At 53.5% G+C, this 17,533-nt stretch overlaps 1 protein-coding gene across 1 annotated transcript; it reads left to right on the forward strand.

Annotated features, from left to right (window-relative positions):
• Positions 1 to 988: 988 nt before the first annotated feature.
• Positions 989 to 16,960, forward strand: Atp13a1 (ATPase 13A1). Its single transcript, XM_021218898.1, has 26 exons — positions 989 to 1,460; positions 3,417 to 3,506; positions 3,602 to 3,792; positions 6,068 to 6,140; positions 6,319 to 6,474; positions 6,571 to 6,640; positions 6,714 to 6,820; positions 7,207 to 7,336; positions 7,437 to 7,492; positions 7,866 to 7,992; positions 8,063 to 8,200; positions 8,291 to 8,411; positions 8,781 to 8,938; positions 9,191 to 9,366; positions 9,441 to 9,551; positions 10,274 to 10,399; positions 11,322 to 11,430; positions 12,705 to 12,904; positions 12,985 to 13,081; positions 14,415 to 14,572; positions 14,642 to 14,756; positions 14,839 to 15,035; positions 15,977 to 16,119; positions 16,213 to 16,324; positions 16,408 to 16,551; positions 16,635 to 16,960. Exons 1-26 carry the CDS (start codon positions 1,074 to 1,076, stop codon positions 16,743 to 16,745), a joined length of 3,603 nt encoding a protein of 1,200 aa, XP_021074557.1. The 5' UTR covers positions 989 to 1,073; the 3' UTR covers positions 16,746 to 16,960.
• Positions 16,961 to 17,533: the final 573 nt, after the last annotated feature.

Raw genomic sequence — 17,533 nt, forward strand, 5'->3', positions numbered from 1 at the left:
AGTCCTCTTATCAAACTTTCCTCCAGTCAGTTTCAACTGAGAGAAAATACTATGCAACAGCAGCAGGCTGCAGTCAGGGGGCTGTGTGGGTTTTTCTATTTGTTTGTTTTTACAGTGAAACCCGGGGTTTCAAGAATGCTAGGCACGCACTCTAACACTGAGCTAGCCAACACTTTTAAGTTCCCGGGATGAACTTGAAGTTGTCATCTTCCTACTTCAGCTTTGCTTATACTACCAAGCAAAGGGACATTGAAAAAGAATAAAAATGATCTATGTCGGACCTGGGCAGGGTGGCACATGCCTTTAATCCCAGCACTCACGAGTCAAAGCCACTATGAGCACGGAGATCTGTATTTAATTCCCAGAACCCACACTCACAACTAACTGTAACTCCAAATCCAGGACTCAGACACGTTCCTTTTTACCCGCCCCCACCTCAGACGCATTCTTAGGGCCCCTGAAGGAACTGCACACAGGTGGCACACACACAGACATACATACTTATAAAGATTTTTTTTTTTAATCTTCAAAACCTTCTTATGGCTGTGTTCAAATAACAGTACTTGTACAGAATAGTTGGATAAAACACCATAATACATTTCATATAAACATCTAATTTTCCATTTACGTTAATGTGTCTTCTTACAAAAGGCACCCTTACCGCTCCCTTGCGAAAGCTCAGCCTCCTCCCCGACCCGCCCTCAAAAGGTCCCACGTCCTAACGCTTGCATCTTTGGGTAAGCTTTTCTCCTCCCCGAACGCAAGCGCTTTCCTAGTGACTGATGGATGCCCGAAGAGTGGCTGAGGAGCGACGGGCTCTTCCGTTTCAGGTTCTCTCGATGTCAATCCCGCCCTGCCCGTCTAAATCTTTTCCGTTCTTAGTCCGCCATGGACCTTTGATACCTTCTTGGTCACGGGGGCGCCCTGAGCAGACACTTGCCAACCCATCTAACGCCTTACCTAGGCGCCTCCTAGTCCTGAGGCCACTCATGGTGGCGCTCAGACCTCACCGGAAGTAATGTGCCGGAAGTGGGGCGGTGCCTCTGCCGGAAGCCAGCGCCGCGCTGGGAAAGATGGCGGTGGTGGGCAACGCGGTTCCTGGCGGAGCCCGGCCTGGCGGGACCCGGGGCAACGGGTCTCCTCAGCCTGGGTCGCGATTGCGGCCGGGCCTGGCTGCCGGGCCAGCGCTCATAGCGAACGGCGACGAACTGGTGGCCGCCGTGTGGCCGTACCGGCGGCTGGCGCTTCTGCGGCGCCTCACCGTGCTGCCGTTCGCCGGGCTGCTGTACCCAGCCTGGCTGGGCGCCGCCGCCAGCGGTTGCTGGGGATGGGGCAGCAGCTGGACGCAGATCCCCGAGGCCGCGCTGCTGGCGCTCGCCACCATCTGCCTCGCGCACGCACTCACGGTCCTGTCGGGGCATTGGTCTGTGCACGCGCACTGCGCGCTCACCTGCACCCCGGTAAGTGCGCGCGCCCGCCCGCCCCCGACCGGGACCCGGGCACCCCGGGGCCTAGCGGGGGTCCTGGGCTGCCGCGGGCCCCCTGCCCTGTGGCTCAGGCCTCCTCGGGACCCCGCTGTGACTCGCCATGCAGTGGTGCCTCGTTATTTTGATTCACAAGAAACACCTGGAACAGACAGACAGCGGGACCCATACGTGTGAATTGGTCTCTTAGCGCCCATATAGTGTATTGTTCTTGGAACGGTCCCGCCTTGCTGCTCGTCATCTCCCACCTTGGTTTTGGTTTTCTTTTCTTACCCTTTATTTTTTCTTCTATAAGACAGGATCTCACTATGCAGCCTTGGGTCGTTTAGGACTGTCTGAGAACCGCCTAACTCTGCCTCCAGAATTCTGAGGTTAAAAGCCTGTGTCACTATTTCTGGCTTCTACTTTTGTGGGGTTTTTTGTTTGTTTTGTTTTGTTTTGTTTTTTTAAGACTAGACCTGTGGGATAATTCCCCGGACGTATGAAGCCAAGTCCTATGGCCCAGTGTTCAGCTTCTGTCTGTCCCTTGCTAGACCCATAAGAGAGTGTAGTTCATTCTGGTGCTGAAGATGGATGGCCAGGAGCTACTTGTAAGTGACTTAAAATAGCTTAGTCTCAAGTTATCTGTAAGGTAAGGGTGGTTAAGGCTTGTCAGGATGGTGCAGTGATTCTAAACTCAGAACTCTAAACACAGTGTCACGACAGGAAGCACTGAGTTTAAGGTACTCTAGGTTGAGGGTAATACCCAGTGACCACCACACTGCAGACCACCAGATTTGAAGCCTAGGGCACCGATATCTGCTCAGGGTTGATCTTCAGAAAAGGGAGGCAGTGTCAGTGACTGCAGGAAAACCCTCAATGGCTGTGTGTGTGCATTGAATTCTCAGTACCAAGAGAAGGCATGTTTCCTTCATTAATGTTTATCCTGAAGAGGAGGCGAATTTCTGAGCTTGGCACCCAGGGTCAATAGATGGGTGTGGGGTGTGTGTGTGTGTATGTGGGTGCACAAGACATTGGATTCCTAGCATTCTAGCTGCCCTTTGGACTGTAGCTAAACATCTGTAGCTGAGCACTTCCTTTTCTAGAGAGGAGGAGTGGGAGGAGCTAAGCAGCCTTGGGGGAGGGGCAGGTCAGGCTTTGTGTCTCTCTAGGTTTCACTGGGTTTCAGTTTCACCCTACTGTACAGTGAAAGCTGAAACACCTCCCTCCGGGGTCACTGAGGAAAGCTAAGGTAACCTATAATGGGGGGGGTACCCTCCATGGCACCTTTACCTGTCTTTCGCTGTGTTACTTTCAGGGCCACCACTGTGTGTCCCACCTCCACCTCTAGTAATTACAAGGCTGACTAGAGGTGGAGGAATGGGAGAATGTTTCTTGTGTCACGAAAGTAGCATGGATAAAACCATTGGGGAAGAAGGTAGAATCCTTTGTTACTGCAGAAGGCAGATAACAATAAGAAGAGTCCCAGGGAACGATGGGGCCACCTGGGGAGGACTCCCAAGTAGGTGACACTTGAGCAAAAGCCTGAATGGATCAGGGTTGCGGATCCATTTTCCAAGAAAAAAAGATCTTGAGGTGTTTTAAGTATGCTTATGGTTTTGCACCACATCCTTAGCTGTCTTTGGCTGCGTGTGTCCACAGGCTATAGGTGGGACTTGCTCAGAGTCAGTGTACTGGGGAGCAGTGAGCAAGCTAGAGAGAGCCAGTGTGGTGGCAAGTGGGCGGTGGCACGATGTGGGTCCTGTGAATGGAGAGGTTCCATATGGACTTGAGCTCAGTCAGGTCCAGAATCCTAGGTGGGGAGTTTGCCCTGTGCCTTGAGCCTTATAATACAAAGTAGTGGTCAAGTGGGGTATGGCAAGCTATGGACATGCCTACACTCTGACCCTGTGAGGTAAGGAGGACTCAGTAACAGTCTTTGGTTTTTGACAGGAGTATGATCCCAACAAAGTAACCTTTGTGAAGGTCGTGCCAACCCCCAACAATGGCTCCACAGAGCTGGTGGCCCTGCACCGTGACAAGGTAGGAAGGGAGCTATGTCCTGCAGGGTAGGTGGGACAGGCAGTGTTCCCAGGTCAGGGGGTTTCTGCCACAAACACACCTTCCACCCACTGCAGGGTGAAGATGGGCTGGAGGTGCTGTCATTTGAATTCCAGAAGATCAAATATTCCTATGATGCCCTGGAGAAAAAGCAGTTCCTCCCAGTGGCCTTCCCAGTGGGGAATACCTTCTCTTACTATCAGAGCAGCAGAGGCTTCCAGGAAGACTCAGAGATCCGAGCTGCAGAGAAGAAGTTTGGGAGCAACAGGTGAGTCCCTGTCCCCGTGTGGCCCACTGTGCACTGCTGCCCTACTGTGCTCCTGGTCACTGAGCCCTGGCAATAAGGCTGAGAGCTCAGCTTTTTTAACCCAGAATGCTAAGTGACGATGGCCCCATTGGAAAAACTTGCTCTGCTCTGGCTTCCTCCAAACTTGTTTGCCAACAGGGCCCTCAGAGAGCCAGGAGCTTGACTGGAGGAAAGGAGGTTATGCACGTGTGTGCAAATAGATGTGGAGGCTGAGGTCAGCTTCAGGTGTCGTCGCTAGGAGCCATACACCTTGTGTTCTAAGACGGTCTGAACTGGAGCTCACTAAACGGGCAGTGGTGCTCGTGTCCCTCCCTTCCCGGGGCTGTGGTTAAGCCCAGCTTGCCTTTCCACATGGGTTCTGGTACTTAAACATAGTCTCCGTGCTTCTAAGGCGAGCGCTTCACCATAAGCCATGTCTTTGGCCCACCCTCCCCCACAATCATGGAATTGGAGGGTTTTTTTCTTTATTTTTCTCTCTCCCCCCATTTTGAGGCAGGATTTTTCTGTGTAGCTCTGGCTGTTCTGGTACTCACTCTGTAGACCAGGCTGGTGTCGAACTCACAGAGATCTACATACCTGCCTCTGCTTCCTGAATGTTGAGATGAAAAGCGTGTACTACCACCACCCAGCATAGAATTAGGTTCTAATTCACGTGTTTATGCTTATGTGCATCTCAGCACATTAGAAATGATGGTGACGCAACAAGGCACAGCTCAGTGGGTGAGTGCTTGCCTAATGGCCTAGAATGCTTCCACCCAGCACTGCAAAGGAAAACACACCAAAACACATGGGTGCCTCTTTTATGCTGCGTAGGACAGCAGATGTTCCACACAGACTTTCTCCATTAACCTTTTACTAACACAGAGGTGCCGACGTGCAGCTGCAGGAGGACAGGCGAACGATGGGCACCAAACACCGATATTTGGCATCATGGCCCGCATGGTATTCGCTCTTGACTGTGCTAAGTCAGGGAACTTGGGGAGATCTGAGCAGGTTCGTGGAACCTGGTGCCTGGAGCATGCCAGATAGGGGCCCTGCCATTGAGTCATCCCCCGGGGTTCTTCCATGACTGCCGCCCAGTCTGGCCTGCTTTTCAGTAAATGGAGATGTCACCACACCCAATCTAAGTTAGAAGCATCTCTGCAACCCTGATAATGACTGCATTAATGGCCTGAGACAGATTTTATGCTATCACTGTGGGTGTTTTTGTTTTTAAACTCTGGGTACTCTGTGGTTCCCTCTCCTCGGGTCCCACCACTGGGAAGCCTGTGAGCATCCTGGAATTTTGAGAGTACAGCAGAGAAGGCCTGAGTCAGACTAGGTGACCACATGCTGCTGCAGGAGACACGCTAGGGACAAGCTACGTGAAGCCAAGGGTTTATTCAGAGAAAATAGGACAAATTCCCAAGGCCAGCAAGATGCTCAGTGGGTACAGGCCCTTGTCATCAAGTCTGACAACATGAGTTTGATCCCAGGACCCACACAATGTAAGGAGAGAACCAGTCCCTGCAAGTTTTTCTCCAACTGCCACACACACACTGTCACAGCATGCTACTCCCCTTAACATACACAAGAAAGATATTTTTTAAAGATGAGGCCATGCATTGCAGTATACATCTTTAATCCCAGTACTTGAGAGGCAGAAACAATTGGATCTCTGTGACTTCCAGGCCAGCTTAAGATCATAGTGGGAACCTGTTTCAGGAAAGAAAAGAAGAAAAAAAAAATGTCAGTTCCAGAGGTGGTGGCTGGAGTTCTCCTAACAGTGACAAGATCCAGAGTTGCATCCCTACCACCACATGACCATGGGCCATGGTGGCGCACTGTTGTCTTCCCAGCAATCAAACACGGAGCCAGGGATATCAGTTCAGAGCTCCTCGGCCCTGTAAGGAGTTTGAGGATAGGCTGGGCTACTTGAAAACCTGTCTCAGAAAAAGGATATACAGTTCCAGAGGGGAATGAGCTCTGTCACCAAGGCCCCCTTCTCCCAGCCACCCTATCCTACCCTTCTCATCTTGCCCTGGTGTGGGTGGTATTGGACAGAGCCTGTCACAAGGCTGAGCAGAGCAGGGAGCCGGTGTGGAAGGACTGCCGCCCAGGCTGGCCTGCCTGCCGAGTGGTCGAGGAGGAACGAGGTCAAATGCAGCCTCCCCACCTTGGGTGTCCTGTTAGAGGTGACGGGCGCGGCCTCCACAGCTTCAGCTCACCCAGGAATTTGGGTACGGTTTTTTTGCAGGGCTGAGATGGTGGTGCCCGACTTCTCGGAGCTTTTCAAGGAGAGAGCCACAGCCCCTTTCTTCGTATTTCAGGTAACAGCAGCTCTGGCCCTTGTGCCAGCTCCTTCTTTGGGACTGTCATAGCCAGAGTGAGTCTGGCTGCCACTTACAAACCCCAGAGCCTCTCCTTGCCCTCGGGGACCATTGGTATTTGCCGGGATTTCTGGTCACAGGACAGGTAGGCAAGACCTGACAGGCTGCTGATTCACAGGTGTTCTGCGTTGGGCTCTGGTGCCTAGACGAGTATTGGTACTACAGTGTATTCACTCTGTCCATGCTGGTGGCTTTCGAGGCTTCCCTAGTGCAGCAGCAGATGAGGAACATGTCAGAGATACGAAAGATGGGCAACAAGCCCCATATGATACAGGTGTGACTGGTGGGACAGGTGGGTGGTGACCCTGCCCACCCGAGTGGACACCATGCATATGCTATGCTGACAGACTCCCCCTGCTCATATTCCCAGGTCTACCGCAGCCGAAAGTGGAGGCCTGTTGCCAGCGATGACATTGTTCCTGGGGACATTGTGTCTATCGGTGAGGCAGGATTCCCCTCAGGTGGACATCTTTACCTTAGCCAGTGGCTGACCCTCTCGCCTGCACCTTGCAGGCCGCTCGCCTCAGGAGAACTTGGTGCCGTGTGATGTACTACTGCTACGGGGCCGCTGTATTGTGGATGAGGCCATGCTCACTGGGGAATCTGTGCCACAAATGAAGGTGATGGATAGGATCCATAGTTCACTCCCCAGTTCATGAAGAACAGTATAGGGCAGGAGAGGCCAGAGGCCAGGCGGTCCCTGACATACACAAGTGGCAGAGGCAGATGGGCTGGAGTCACTGCCATAGGTGTCTGGAGCCAGGTGGAAAGAAACCAGGATCTTCCATCGGGGTGGGTATAGAGAATGTAGGAGGATTCTCTCTGTATCATTGAAGAGGCCTCATGCAGACCACAGGGCATTAACTCCGCAAGTATTGTGGTGAGGAGGCGCCTGCTAAGGCGAATGGAACTTGTTGGCCTAGTTAGGGGCACTCATGGGAATCAGGCAAGCCCTTGGTGAGGCTAAAGTGAGGCCATCATCCCAATCTGATGTTTGCTTTCGCAGGAGCCCATTGAAGACTTGAGCCCAGACCGTGTCCTAGACCTGCAGGCCGATGCTCGGCTGCATGTCATCTTTGGGGGCACCAAGGTGGTACAGCACATCCCCCCACAGAAGGCCACCTCGGGCCTAAAGCGTAGGTGCCTCAAGGGTGTCCTGGGTATCCTGCACCTGCTATAGTGTGAAGGAGGTGGGACAGGGTTGCTAACAGCAGGTGCCTCTGCTTGTTCCCTCAGCGGTCGACAATGGATGTGTGGCCTTTGTCCTGAGAACTGGGTTCAATACATCCCAGGTATGGTGCTGGATTCCACGTAGGAAGGCCCAAAGTGTGTGACAGCTCCTCCCAGAACTCTCCCTAAGGCCTGCTTTCCCTAGGCAGAGATAGCAGTGGATATGCCCAAGGTAGTCTGGCCATTACCATTGGGCGTTAAGTGAGGTGCTCTAGTAAATGCTTCAGGGTTCTGTCTGAAGGGGTGATGGAAGCCTGGCTGCCCTGCAGCCCTGTGGCCGGCCTTAGAGGCCTAATTCCTTGTCAGCCTGCAATGGTCTTAGGCAGGCGCTGCTGTTTCCTAGAAGAGGAAGCTAACCTCAGTGCCTTCAGAGAGCAGAGGCCACTAATCCCCACAGAGCTCTCAGGGAAGGCTAAGTCCTACCTGTCCTTGCAGGGCAAACTACTGCGGACAATTCTCTTTGGGGTCAAGAGGGTCACTGCAAACAACCTGGAGACCTTTATCTTCATCCTCTTCCTCCTGGTGTTCGCCATTGCTGCGGCTGCGTATGTGTGGGTTGAAGGTAAGCGCCCTGAGAGCTCCTGTTCTGAAGCCTCACCCCGGCCCCAGGCTGCCAGGCCCTGTTTCCACAGGGACCAAGGACCCCAGCCGGAACCGGTACAAGCTCTTTCTGGAGTGCACCCTCATCCTCACCTCTGTCGTACCCCCTGAGCTGCCCATTGAGCTCTCCCTGGCCGTCAACACCTCCCTCATCGCCTTGGCCAAGCTCTGTGAGTGCTGAGTGATTGGTGGGGCATTGCATAGAACAGGCAGGAGCCTGGAGGGAACCCCTAACCCCAGGTCCCACCCTCCACCCCCAGACATGTACTGCACAGAGCCTTTCCGGATCCCCTTCGCTGGCAAGGTTGAAGTGTGCTGCTTTGACAAGACGGGTACCTTGACCAGTGACAGCCTGGTGGTTCGAGGCGTGGCGGGGCTGAGGTGAGCATAAAGGAACTCTGTCTAAACCCCCCAGCAAACAGACCCAAGCTTGGTGTGAGCTTCCATTGAAGTCCTGCCTCTGAGGCTCCATTACAGAGGATCCTATGTGATGATCCATATGAGTGGCATCAGATGTAGATAGGAAATTAGTTCAGTCCCAGAACAGTCGGCCACAGACCTGTTACCTCATCTGTTGGGAGCTCAGGAGTCATCCCTGAGGCCAGCAGTCTCACCAAGGTATCCTTAGTGAATAGCACACTGAGTACTAGCAGCTTGAGGTAGTCTCTGGTAGTAGTCACTGAAGGATCCTAGGTCCCTTGGTGGACCCACCTGCCTATAACCTTGTAACCAACTGTCCCGTCTTTGCAGAGATGGGAAAGAGGTGACCCCAGTGTCCAGCATCCCCATAGAAACACACCGGGCCCTGGCCTCCTGCCACTCGCTCGTGCAGTTGGATGATGGCACCCTGGTGGGTGACCCTCTGGAAAAGGCCATGCTGACAGCTGTGGACTGGACATTGACCAAAGGTGAGGGGCTGGCATCCAAGGTCTGGCATGGGTGGCCTTGTGTCCTGGAGAGGCAGGCTCTTGTTAGTGACATTCCTCCAGGCTAGTGCCCCGCTGGCTTCACATGTCCAGCCTTCTCCGCCTGATCCACTGTACTGGGGACGATGGTGATCACAGCATCTGGGGATGCTGGGGCGGGAAAGCTGGGGGGTGGGGGGCTTGGCTACCTCTCTGGAGCAAAGCCCCTCAGGACTCGTGCTTATTTGTTTCCAGATGAGAAAGTATTCCCCCGAAGTATTAAAACTCAGGGGCTGAAAATTCACCAGCGCTTTCATTTTGCCAGTGCCCTAAAGCGAATGTCTGTGCTCGCCTCCTACGAGAAGCTTGGCTCCACTGACCTCTGCTACATCGCGGCTGTGAAGGGGGCCCCCGAAACCCTGCACTCTATGGTGAGCCAGCCCCAACCCTGGGGTTAAGGGATAGGCAGGGATCAAGCAGTGACGTCCTCCTCTGTTCCCTGCAGTTTTCCCAGTGCCCACCTGACTACCACCACATCCACACTGAGATCTCTCGGGAAGGAGCCCGTGTCCTGGCTCTGGGATACAAGGAGCTAGGACATCTCACACATCAGCAGGTAAGGACCTGCCACATTCAACAGCCCTGTTAGCCCACCACACCTTTCATGGCACCTTCTTCCTCTGCTGTGAGATGTCCTTGTCACCTGGTGGTCAGAGGCCATAGTGGATCCATACCAGTCCACCTCTAACCTCCATCTCTCCCCACTGCCTTCTAACCTGCTTTGTGGTCCTTGTCCAGTCTGCTCACCCCCACAGCCAACCATCCCTCTAGAACGTAATGTGAGCTGAGAGCCTTGACTGTAGAGGCATTAAAGCCAGGACTCGGCCTCTCCTGCCTTGTGCCTCCCTCCCTTGCTGCTCTTCTGGAGAACCCTGTATGTCCCAAGCCTGTCTGTCCTCCTGGACCTGTTCACCCTGAGCCCTACCTTCACTCTTCTATGATCTTCACCCGCTCTCCTTGGTACTTTTTGGTTGCCCCAAGGGTAGTAGCCTTGCATGGTCCATGCCCATAGTCATGAGGTGTAGCAGGTACACTTAGGTCTAGACTCCATCTTCAGTAGCTGCACCCCACTTTGCACCTGCCTTGCCTCCCCCCTCCTGACTCTTGACCTTTCTCTTCTTAGAGGTCAGGGCCTCTCTTTTCCCAGCACCAACACATGCCCAGTGGCTCTTGTTGCTGAAGCGCTTTAACTGCCTTCCTCCCTGTGTTGTACTCCGGGAGATGTGAAGAGGCTGGTTGGAAGGTCAGACTGTAAAGGTGTCCCACATCTGTCAACAGGCCCGGGAGGTCAAGCGGGAGGCACTGGAGTGCAGCCTCAAGTTTGTTGGCTTCATCGTGGTCTCCTGTCCGCTCAAAGCTGACTCCAAGGCTGTGATCCGAGAGATCCAGAATGCATCCCACAGGGTATGAGAAAACTGAGAGGTAGGGGCAGGGAGGTGGCCACAGAGGACTGTGCCACCCTCTGGGTCTCAGCAGTGAGGAAACCACAGGTTTTCAGCCGGGCATGGGTATAGCTGGCACTCTCAGAGTTAGGTAGAGAATGCTCTTTAGCATGGCGCCTCACAAAACACATCACCTATCACCTCCTCAGACTGTGATGAGAAGGAGGTAGAAGCTTGAGGTAAGAGATCTTGAGGCCTAGCCTGTCCTCGTGAGCAGTCCCAGCAAGAGGCAGATAACAACTGGTCCTCACTGAGTCCTCATAGGTCACAACAGGTACAGACCCTGGGCACTGACAGCCAAGGGCTAATTTTTTTTTTTCTTCGAGACAGGGTTTCTCTCTGTAGCCCTGGCTGTCCTGGAACTCACTCTGTAGAGCAGGCTGGCCTCGAACTCAGAAATTCACCAGTCTCTGCCTCCTGAGTGTTGGGATTAAAGGCGTGCGCCACCACGCCCGGCTCAAGGGCTCATTTTTAACTTGTGTTTTAAGTAAAAACAAATTAAGAGAACTTGCCATTCAGTCTAGAGTTTGGATCCTAGCACCCACAAAATACCTATAACCTCATCCGTGAGGAACCTGACATCTTTTCTGCCTTCATATTCAAAGGCATACATATCAAAAAGTAAATTATTTTAAGAAGCAATGCATTGGGACTAAACTGTGACTCAGCATGTGCTTGGTGTGTAAGGAGCCCTAGATGCCAGCCCAGCCCATGATTGGCACAGCCACGCCCTGTATAGCACTCTCTGGGTTGGTAGGCTCTGGTCTACCGGAGAGGTGGCCTTTTGCCTCATACTTTCTTAGGAGGAGCTGTGAGGCCAAGGTAAGGGTTCTGCCCAACAGGTCTTCCCTGCTAAGCCCTGCGCCCTGTCCCCTGTCCCGTAGGTGGTCATGATCACAGGAGACAACCCCCTCACTGCATGTCATGTAGCTCAGGAGCTGCACTTCATTGACAAGGCTCACACACTCATCTTACATCCTCCCTCGGAGAAAGGTAAGGCCAGGTAGCTGGGCTCCTCGTCCCAAACCAGTGTGTTAGCCACTATTCACTGCTGATCCTAATTATGTCAACCCCACTTTGAGAAGGCCTCAGAACATGGGCAGTATGGTGTATGGTGTTCTGAGGATAGTCATGGTTCCCGAGTCTGCCATGTTTATTTATAACAGGCCTCATGTACACTGTGAGAAAGAGGGCTCATGTCTCATCCTTGTCCACCTTGTGCTGGGCAGGTCACTCCTGTGCCATTATGCAGGAAGTGCCAGGTTCCCAACACCTGATTAGGGCATCAGTTACCCAATGCTGAAAGTGGCAAATCCTGGGTAAGAGGCATGGCCTGTTGTTAGCATATCTGTCTGCCCACCTCTGCACCATAGGCAGCTTCCATTAACACTGTAGAAGAAGACTTGAACTGCTAAACTTGTTGGCATCTTGCTTTAAGTAAGGAGGCTGGGGACTCAAAATTGAGTCCACTTAGGTAGATGTGAGGGTGCATTCCTATTAGCCCAGGAGGAAGAGTGCTGTTAGTCCAGACCAGCCCGGGCTACACAGTGGCTTTCAGGCCCATTTTTGCATACATGTCTTCTAAGACCAGCCTTAGACCCTTCCTGCAGAGGTAAATGAATCCACTTCTTGTTCGGGTCTCTTGATGTCTTTCAGAGCAGTGAGGAGCGGTGGGTACTCCAATACAGGGTGGCAGAAGGCACACAGGGCAGTAGGTGCCTTCAACTAAAAAGGCTTCTAGAACCTTCCACTGCCTCTCAGAGAACTTGATCACCACTCTGAATTGCTGGCCCAGGTCTCCCTCCACTCTAACCCTGTGTACCATGTTCTTGGACCTAAGGGTTGTGTATAGTTGATCTTAAAGTGATGATCGTATCTGTTGCTTTATGGGCAGGCCCTGCAGGTTGATGAAGCAAACCTCCATCTAAGTCGGTATAGGATGCACTGCTCCTGGATCTGGGCTTCAGCAATAAAAGCGGGTCCCGTGAGGTTAGCATGGGAGGACTCTGGTTCCTAGAGCTGGAGTTTAGACTGGTAGTGGAGAGATCTGTTAGCTGAGGGACCAGCATCAGGAGAAGGTGGCTGGACGTCTGCGACCAGGCCTTGTGTGTTTGCATGCAGCTACTAGAGCAATGCTCAAGCTCCTCACTTGAATCTGAAGGTCTTGTGTGTATTCCCTGTGAAATGTCCAAAGCAGGGCCAGACTCTGGGGGAAACTGTGGTGGTAGCTCTGGAGTCACAACCCTAACCAAAGATGTGACCCGCAGGCCAGCCATGTGAGTGGCGCTCCATTGATAGCAGCATCGTTCTGCCACTGACTCTGGGCTCCCCCAAGGCACTGGCCCTGGAGCACGCGCTATGCCTCACAGGCGATGGCTTGGCTCACCTGCAGGCTCTGGACCCCCAGCAGCTGCTCTCCCTCATCCCTCATGTGCAGGTGTTTGCCCGTGTGGCCCCCAAGCAGAAGGTATGTGCAGGATCCTGGGGCTGGGCACTGGGGGTCTTGTGGATGGCTGCAGACCCATCAGTGTCATGTCTGCCATGCAGGAATTTGTCATCACTAGCCTGAAGGAGCTGGGTTATGTGACCCTTATGTGTGGAGATGGCACCAACGATGTGGGCGCACTGAAGCACGCTGATGTGGGTAAGCTCCAGTAGCTGGGGGCCTTGCCTCCTTCACTACTAGTGTGGCGACATCTCACCTGGCCCTGTTGCTCTCTGGCCTGGGACTCGAAAAACATTGTCCCCAACTACCTCTTTCCTCCTACCTTCTGCTCCTCATGCCTGTACCCTTCAGGGTTGACAGGAGCTGGTGGTATGGCTTTGTGTCTGAATTCTGCCTAGAATTCTCTTAAGGAGAGGCAGGGGGTGTGGCTTAGCAGTAGATGTCTTCCTTATATGTACAGAATCCTGGATTTCACTAGAACACTGAAAAAGTAAGTCATTTAGTTCATAACCTCCTGGGCAGCAGTGCTCAGGGATCTGTCATCCAGAGCACAAGAGAACCAGGGATTCAAGTTCATTCTTGCCTGTGCAGTAAGTTCAAGGCTAGCCTAGTTACATGGAACCCCCTGTCTTTAAAGAAGAAATCTTGAGGAGCTTCAAGGTGAGAGAAGGGCATGAGGAGCAGAAGGTAGGAGAAAAGAGGTAGATGGGGACATTGTTTTTCGAGTCCCACAACCAGGTTTGGTTGCCACAGGCCACTGTCAGGATAAGTGTTGGCAATCCTGCTTTGTTCCACCTTCCCTGCATTGTCTGAAGTTCTCACCTTCATAGACTTTTCTCTCCAGGAATGAGTTTCTTTGGGGGCCAGCAGTTTTCAGTTGTTCATTTTAGGGTCTGATGAGACTTCCCTCCCTCCTCGCCCCTCCCCTTCATGAAAAGGTTTCTCTGTGTAGCCCTGGCTGCTCTAGAACTTGTTCTATACACTAGACTGGCCTTGCACTCAACAGATCCACCTGCCCCAGCCTCCCAAGCACTGTGATTAAAGGCATGCACCACTACTGCCTGTCTTAAGGTTTGGATGAGATTTTTGTGCTCGTTTGGGCATGGGTCTCTGAGTTGCATGGCCTAGAGCTCAAGGTCCTCTTGCCTTAGACTCCAGAGGATTGGGATAACAGGTACGCCTCTACCCGCGTGGTTTTTGACACATCTGACATCTAAACTGGTGGGTTTTTTTGTTTTTATTTTTTGGTTTTTTGTTTTTGTTTGTAAAGGTCAGAGGACAACTTTATGGAATTGGTTCTTTTCACATTCACATAAATGCCAGGCATGTTTGGTAAATGCTTTAATCTGTCAAGCCATTAACTAGCACAACAAGATGACCCTTCTCTGTGGGCCCATAGGGTAGTCAGGTGAAATGAGAGTACCTTGGGACTGGTGGCAGGTGGGCAGCCTGGTGTCTGTCTGGCTCTGCAACTGAACACTGCTACCTGACCGTGGGCCCTTTCCATTACTCCTTCCCAATGTGTTCTCAGGTGTAGCACTCCTGGCCAACGCCCCTGAGAGGGTTGTAGAACGGCGACGACGGCCAAGGGACAGCCCTGTCCTGAGCAACAGTGGCCCCAGAGTCTCCAGGTCCAGCAAACAGAAGTCGGCACTCCTCTCTCCTGAGGAGCCACCAGCCTCCCACAGGGTGAGTGTTCAGATCGGAAGTACCCCAACCCTTGCTAGCCAGGGCTGACCCCTGTTGCCCACCCCACAGGACCGCCTGAGCCAGGTGCTGCGGGACCTGGAGGACGAGAGCACCCCCATCGTGAAGCTGGGGGATGCCAGCATCGCAGCACCCTTCACCTCCAAGCTGTCCTCCATCCAGTGCAGTGAGTCCCAAGCTCCTCCCCTGCCCTGCCTGGAGCCTTGCTTGCCCAGTGCCCTGCCTACTCACTCTCTGCTTCCCCACAGTCTGCCATGTGATCAAGCAGGGTCGGTGCACATTGGTGACGACGCTGCAGATGTTCAAGATCCTGGCCCTCAATGCCCTCATCCTGGCATACAGCCAAAGTGTACTCTACCTGGAGGGTGTCAAGTTCAGCGACTTCCAGGCCACACTGCAGGGGCTGCTGCTGGCCGGCTGCTTCCTCTTCATCTCCCGCTCCAAGGTGGGCCCTAGACCACCTAGGGCTGACCATAGGGCATTTCAAGAACTCTTGTGGGTTGGAATTGTCATCACCCAAGATACAGACAGAGACCTAGAACCCAAAGGCAGGAGTGTCCCTGAGATTGCACAGGGTCTACAGACAGGGCCAGGCCTGGCTGGCTGCCAGTGCTACAGCTTAGGGTATACCACTGTCCGAGCTTGGGGTTCAGGCAGGTCTCAGCCCTAGGGCAGAAGAAGTGATGAGTGAAAGCAGGCAGATGACACTCAGCCCCGTGAGGGAGAAAGTGTCACAGGCTTCAGGGGCTGGCCTTGGGGACAGCCAGGAAGGCCTCCTGAGGAAGGGCGCTGCCACAACCAGGAGTCTGCACTAGTGGCTGAGGTGGTGAAATAGATGCCCCAGGGGCCAGAGGTGTCTGTGTCAACTTCCCATCAAGGTGAGGAAAGGCTCACAGGACAACTTAAACAAGAGATCTGTCTTGACTTAGGCAGCCAGAGGTTTCAGGCCATATTTAGAGCTATTCACCCCACAGTAGCTAAAAGAGGAAGGCCTGCCATTGTCCCCAAGACTCTCCTCCCTTTATGTGGGCCCCACCATCTAAGCTTTTACATGTCTGGGTATGAGGTCAGAGCCTTAGGTCACTTTACAAAGCCCTACCATGACGTGTCCCTTGCATCTTCTAGGGACATTTCAGATCCCACCCTAATAAGGAGGGAAGCATCAGGCTCAGTAGACCAGGCCCACCTCCAGGCCCAAGGCTCTGATTGCATTTGTGGGAGTAGAGAGTAAATCTGTCTCCTGTCAGCCCTCCATTGCTACCATGGCATACAGTCTATTGTGGACATAGGCAGCCCCTGGGTCCAGGCCAAACAAGATGTCTGAGGCAGGAGTATCCCCTCACTGTTGAGAGAGTATGCTGGCTGACTGTCAGTCCTGCCCCACAGCCTCTCAAGACTCTTTCCCGAGAGCGGCCCCTACCCAACATCTTCAACCTGTACACCATCCTTACGGTGATGCTGCAGTTCTCTGTCCACTTCCTGAGCCTGGTCTACCTGTACCGTGAGGCCCAGGCACGCAGCCCTGAGAAGTAAGTGGGGTTCCAGGAAGAGGAGGAGGCAGCGGAAAGCTACAGTGGGTGCCTGAGCAGGAGAAGGGTACTGACACCCACGTGCCCCTGCAGGCAGGAGCAGTTTGTAGACCTGTACAAGGAGTTTGAGCCAAGCCTGGTCAATAGCACTGTGTACATCATGGCCATGGCCATGCAGATGGCCACCTTCGCCATCAACTACAAGGTGAGGCCCTGTGTTCTGGCCCACTCCCACCTGACCTGACCCGCTCAGCCCACCCTCCCCAAGCAGCTGTCTTTTCATTGCAGGGCCCACCCTTCATGGAGAGCCTGCCTGAGAACAAGCCCCTGCTGTGGAGCCTGGCATTGTCACTGCTGGCCATCATCGGCTTGCTCCTTGGTTCCTCGCCTGACTTCAACAGCCAGTTTGGCCTTGTGGACATCCCTGTAGAGGTGAGTGGTTCTGAGCAGTGGCCCTGGCTCGGCCTGGCTCAGCTCAGCCACAGGCCCAGCTCAGCCTGCTTCCTCCTTGACAGTTCAAGCTGGTCATCGGCCAGATCCTGGCCCTGGACTTCTGCCTGGCACTCCTGGCTGACCGTGTCCTACAGTTCTTTTTGGGGACTCCGAAGCTGAGAGTGCCTTCCTGAGAAGATGGTGCTGGTATCCACTGCCTACCTTGGCTGCCACTGACCAGGAAAACCACCGCTGCCCCAGGAGGGAGCCCTGCTCCCATCTCCACAGTGAGGCAGCCCTGCCTTGCTCTTGGAAGGCCGAGTCGGGACCCTCGTGGGCATCCGCTGGCCGGGCTAGTAGGAGAGTCCTGGCCAGCGCCTTTGGTAAATAAACGGCATCTGCAATTTTATAAAGCTTGCCTCTACTTATCTGTGCCACACGGGGCCCCTGGGAATCGGAGGGGACAGGTGGTCACTCAAGAAGGGCCTGGCATTACCACAGACCCAGAGGAGAGAGACACCCTCTGTGGGCGTTCCTGGACCTAGGACCTCAGGTTTTCTAGTGTCCGTGCACATCCTCTCTGTTGTCAGGCGCACCTTCTTAAGTGCGGGCGGAATACTGTCCCTGAAAGCACGGGTCTCACTCGGGTTGTAACCACCATCTCATATCACAAATGTGGCTGTCACTGGCCACCGTGGATAGCCTCCTTACATGCATGGAGGTCACAGTGCAAGGTGTTTGCGGTCTTGCCTGCCCCCAAACCACCAACTGCTTTGAAAGGGAGCTGACCACCTCGGGAGCCTTGCCCAGCCAGCAGTGGCTTGCACTTTTTCCTTGAAGATCTATTTTATTCTGTCTTCATGCTGAACCGGAAAAGAAGGCATCAGATCTCGTTATATATGGTTGTGAGCCACCGTGTGGTTGCTGGGAATTGAACTCAGGACCTCTGGAAAAGCAGACAGTGCTCTTCTGAGCCATCTCT

The sequence above is a fragment of the Mus pahari genome, chromosome 19 (assembly GCF_900095145.1).
Source record: "Mus pahari chromosome 19, PAHARI_EIJ_v1.1, whole genome shotgun sequence".
NCBI classification, from domain to species: Eukaryota; Metazoa; Chordata; class Mammalia; order Rodentia; family Muridae; genus Mus; species Mus pahari.

What these genes read in the sequence shown, in the direction of transcription:
- Atp13a1 (XM_021218898.1), top strand. Translation starts at nt 1,074, where the DNA reads ATGGCGGTGGTGGGCAACGCGGTTCCTGGCGGAGCCCGGCCTGGCGGG. An exon ending in ACTGAAGCACGCTGATGTGG is followed by an intron (nt 13,082 to 14,414) that starts GTAAGCTCCAGT and finishes ATGTGTTCTCAG; the next exon opens with GTGTAGCACTCCTGGCCAAC. An exon ending in CAGGCACGCAGCCCTGAGAA is followed by an intron (nt 16,120 to 16,212) that starts GTAAGTGGGGTT and finishes GTGCCCCTGCAG; the next exon opens with GCAGGAGCAGTTTGTAGACC.